At 37.7% G+C, this 3,154-nt stretch overlaps 1 protein-coding gene across 1 annotated transcript in view; it reads right to left on the reverse strand.

The window, feature by feature from the left end:
- The window catches only part of LOC111086718 (cubilin-like), a 44,768-nt gene that overhangs the window by 33,845 nt on the left and 7,769 nt on the right, over nt 1–3,154 (reverse strand). Inside the window, exon 2 of the mRNA XM_022390676.1 lies at nt 254–598. Within this exon, the coding sequence (XP_022246384.1) occupies nt 254–598 (345 nt within the window). The remainder of the gene's footprint in view (nt 1–253; nt 599–3,154) is intronic.

Consider the following 3,154-nt stretch of genomic DNA (forward strand, 5'->3'; position numbering starts at 1 on the left):
ACCACCCCGGATTCTAGCGTTTAAAACCCCCAACACACCCCGGGGGGTTCGGGGGGGGGGGGGTTGCTAGAACTACTCGAAGGCTCACAAATTAAACTTTGAAATACCTTTCTTCAGTAAGTACCTGTTGAAAAACAAAATAATTATTACCTTACTTCGAATACTGGCTGGAAAAGTTCGTTTTTTGTATTTCAATTATTTCGTTTTTCTTACATTCTAATTTATGACATATAAAAAACACACGAAAACTTACCAATTTGACCTTCCGACATGACCCCACAAAACTTTTCGCCGTTCAGCTCGAAAAAGTCGGCTTCGCATTTGTCGTCGTATTCAACATCAAACAACTCCACCTGGATGCGTAACTTACAAACGAATCTTGAGCTTTTTACGATGACGTAATCACAGATTCGGCGATTTTCATAGGTCGACGGAAAGTTGGGGCTAGAGAGCTCGAACTGGGAATGGGTGAATCTGTCATCGCAGCTAGGAGGCGGGCACTCTTGCTGGACAGCAGTGAGAAGGAAACCCAAGCCGAAAACATCTTCATCGGAGTGAAACTTCATGGTCACTTCCGAACCTTTAAAGTGGACAATACCTGCAGGAAGGACATTAAATGTAGCTTCTAGCAAACGGCGCATTGATAATTTAGATACACCTATATAAACTTAGTATCTTGTATATTTAATATAGCAAAGTTGCACGTTCCCACTGCGCTGTGTCCATTGTAGGGATCGAGCTCCGAAGTTTAGCGTTATAAGCTCTGAAAGTTACCCTCTGAGCCACTAGGGGTCACACATAGAAGAATAGTTGAATCATAATGTAACTTGTAACGCCCTCCACACTATACCGAAAAGAAAATTTTGGAAATTTAAGAAGAAAAACGCTTACAGGCTAAAAGAACATTTTTGACGTTTGCACATTTGTCAGACGTTTCACATAAGGTATACATACTCTAAAAGCGTTTCGTGAAATGGTCCATTTTGTGGTTTTTGGTAAACAGTTACTAAGCGTTTATTGGGTGATTTGATTTCGATCTACGAAATAGCTTATAAGTTTCTATATTGAGTTACAAGAGATCTATATGTTTTCAACCAATCAGAAAGTTCACATTACATTACTAACATCATATGGTAGAGATCTATATGTTTTCAACCAATCAGATGGTTCACATTACATTACTAACATCATATGGTAGAGATCTATATGTTTTCAACCAATCAGATGGTTCACATTACATTACTAACATCATATGGTAGAGATCTATATGTTTTCAACCAATCAGATGGTTCACATTACATTACTAACATCATATGGTAATGAATCAAATATATGTATATATAACTGACTGAAGAAGATATACGAATAAGTAAGTACCATTTATGTTACTCATTCTTCAAGTATCTATCTATATATCACGTGTGTGAAGCAGAAGAGAAAACAAACACTAGGTATGTAACCTACAGCTCGCGATATAAAAGGTGTGGTCTTCAATTTTGAGCTATTCTTTATCCAAGGTTATCAATACTGGTTATTATTAACTCTCCATAACCTAGTTCGAGAATAGACTGGACTTCACATTCTCTTAATGGCCGAAATTCACAACTTTGGTGTAAAAATAGAACTATATTTAAAAGCTGCCATTATTAAGTTCAGAACAGTATGTTAGGTTTTTAGTAACATATAGAAAAAACAAAAGAGTACAGACATATTAAGATATAAACCTTACTTTTCACCAGCTTTATTTTCATGATGAATTTGTATTTTGTATTTATGGCAAAGGTACCAAGGCTATCTGCTGTAGTCCCTAATTTCGAATTACATATCAGAGCAAAATAAGCCGTTAACAAAGGTATCAAGGCTATCTGCTGTAGTCCCTAATATCGAATTACATATCAGAGCAAAATAAGCCGTTAACAAAGGTATCAAGGCTATCTGCTGTAGTCCCTAATATCGAATTACATATCAGAGCGAAATAAGCCGTTAACAAAGGTACCAAGGCTATCTGCTGTAGTCCCTAATATCGAATTACATATCAGAGCGAAATAAGCCGTTAACAAAGGTATCAAGGCTATCTGCTGTAGTCCCTAATATCGAATTCCATATCAGAGAGAAATAAGCCGTTAACAAAGGTACCAAGGCTATCTGCTGTAGTCCCTAATATCGAATTACATATCAGAGCAAAATAAGCCGTTAACAAAGGTACCAAGGCTATCTGCTGTAGTCCCTAATATCAAACAGTCCGAGCTACAGAAAGTGGAAAATCGCTAAACTATCACTCCTGTTAATAACACACAATGTGTCCTGCAGGTTGTTTTTGTCGCGCGACACACTACTACGTGTGTCTTGATCCCGTTTCGTAATTTAAAAACAATAAGCAAAGAAATCTTAACGATTTCAAGTATCTAATTTTTAGTGGTTAGCGTGCCTGCCTGTGAATCCGAAAATCGTGATTCATGCCTCGATACCGTCGAAAAAAAAAACGCGCTCCGCAGTGGATGCGTTATATGGATGACAGTAAAAACCCTACTATTCAACTATAGTAGCCCATGAGCTGACAATAAAACCCTACTATTCAACTATAGTAGCCCAACAGCTGACAATAAAACCCTACTATTCAACTATAGTAGCCCAAGAGATGACAGTAAAAACCCTACTATTCAACTATAGTAGACCATGAGCTGACAATAAAACCCTACTATTCAACTATAGTAGCCCAACAGCTGACAGTAAAAACCCTACTATTCAACTATAGTAGCCCATGAGTTGACAGTAAAAACCCTACTATTCAACTATAGTAGCCCAACAGCTGACAGTAAAACCCTACTATTCAACTATAGTAGCCCAAGAGCTGACAATAAAACCCTACTCTACTATAGTTGAATTTGAATAGTAGGGTTTTACTGTCAGCTGTTGGGGGGCTACTATAGTTGAATAGTAGGGTTTTACTGTCAGCTCTTGGGCTACTATAGAATGAGTTGACAGTAAAACCCTACTATTCAACTATAGTAGCCCAACAGCTGACAGTAAAATCCTACTATTCAACTATAGTAGCCCAAGAGCTGACAATAAAACCCTACTATTCGACTATAGTAGCCCAACAGCTGACAGTAAAATCCTACTATTCAACTATAGTAGCCCAACAGCTGACAGT

This window comes from Limulus polyphemus, unplaced genomic scaffold, assembly GCF_000517525.1.
Source record: "Limulus polyphemus unplaced genomic scaffold, Limulus_polyphemus-2.1.2 Scaffold1354, whole genome shotgun sequence".
In the NCBI taxonomy this organism is placed as follows: Eukaryota; Metazoa; Arthropoda; class Merostomata; order Xiphosura; family Limulidae; genus Limulus; species Limulus polyphemus.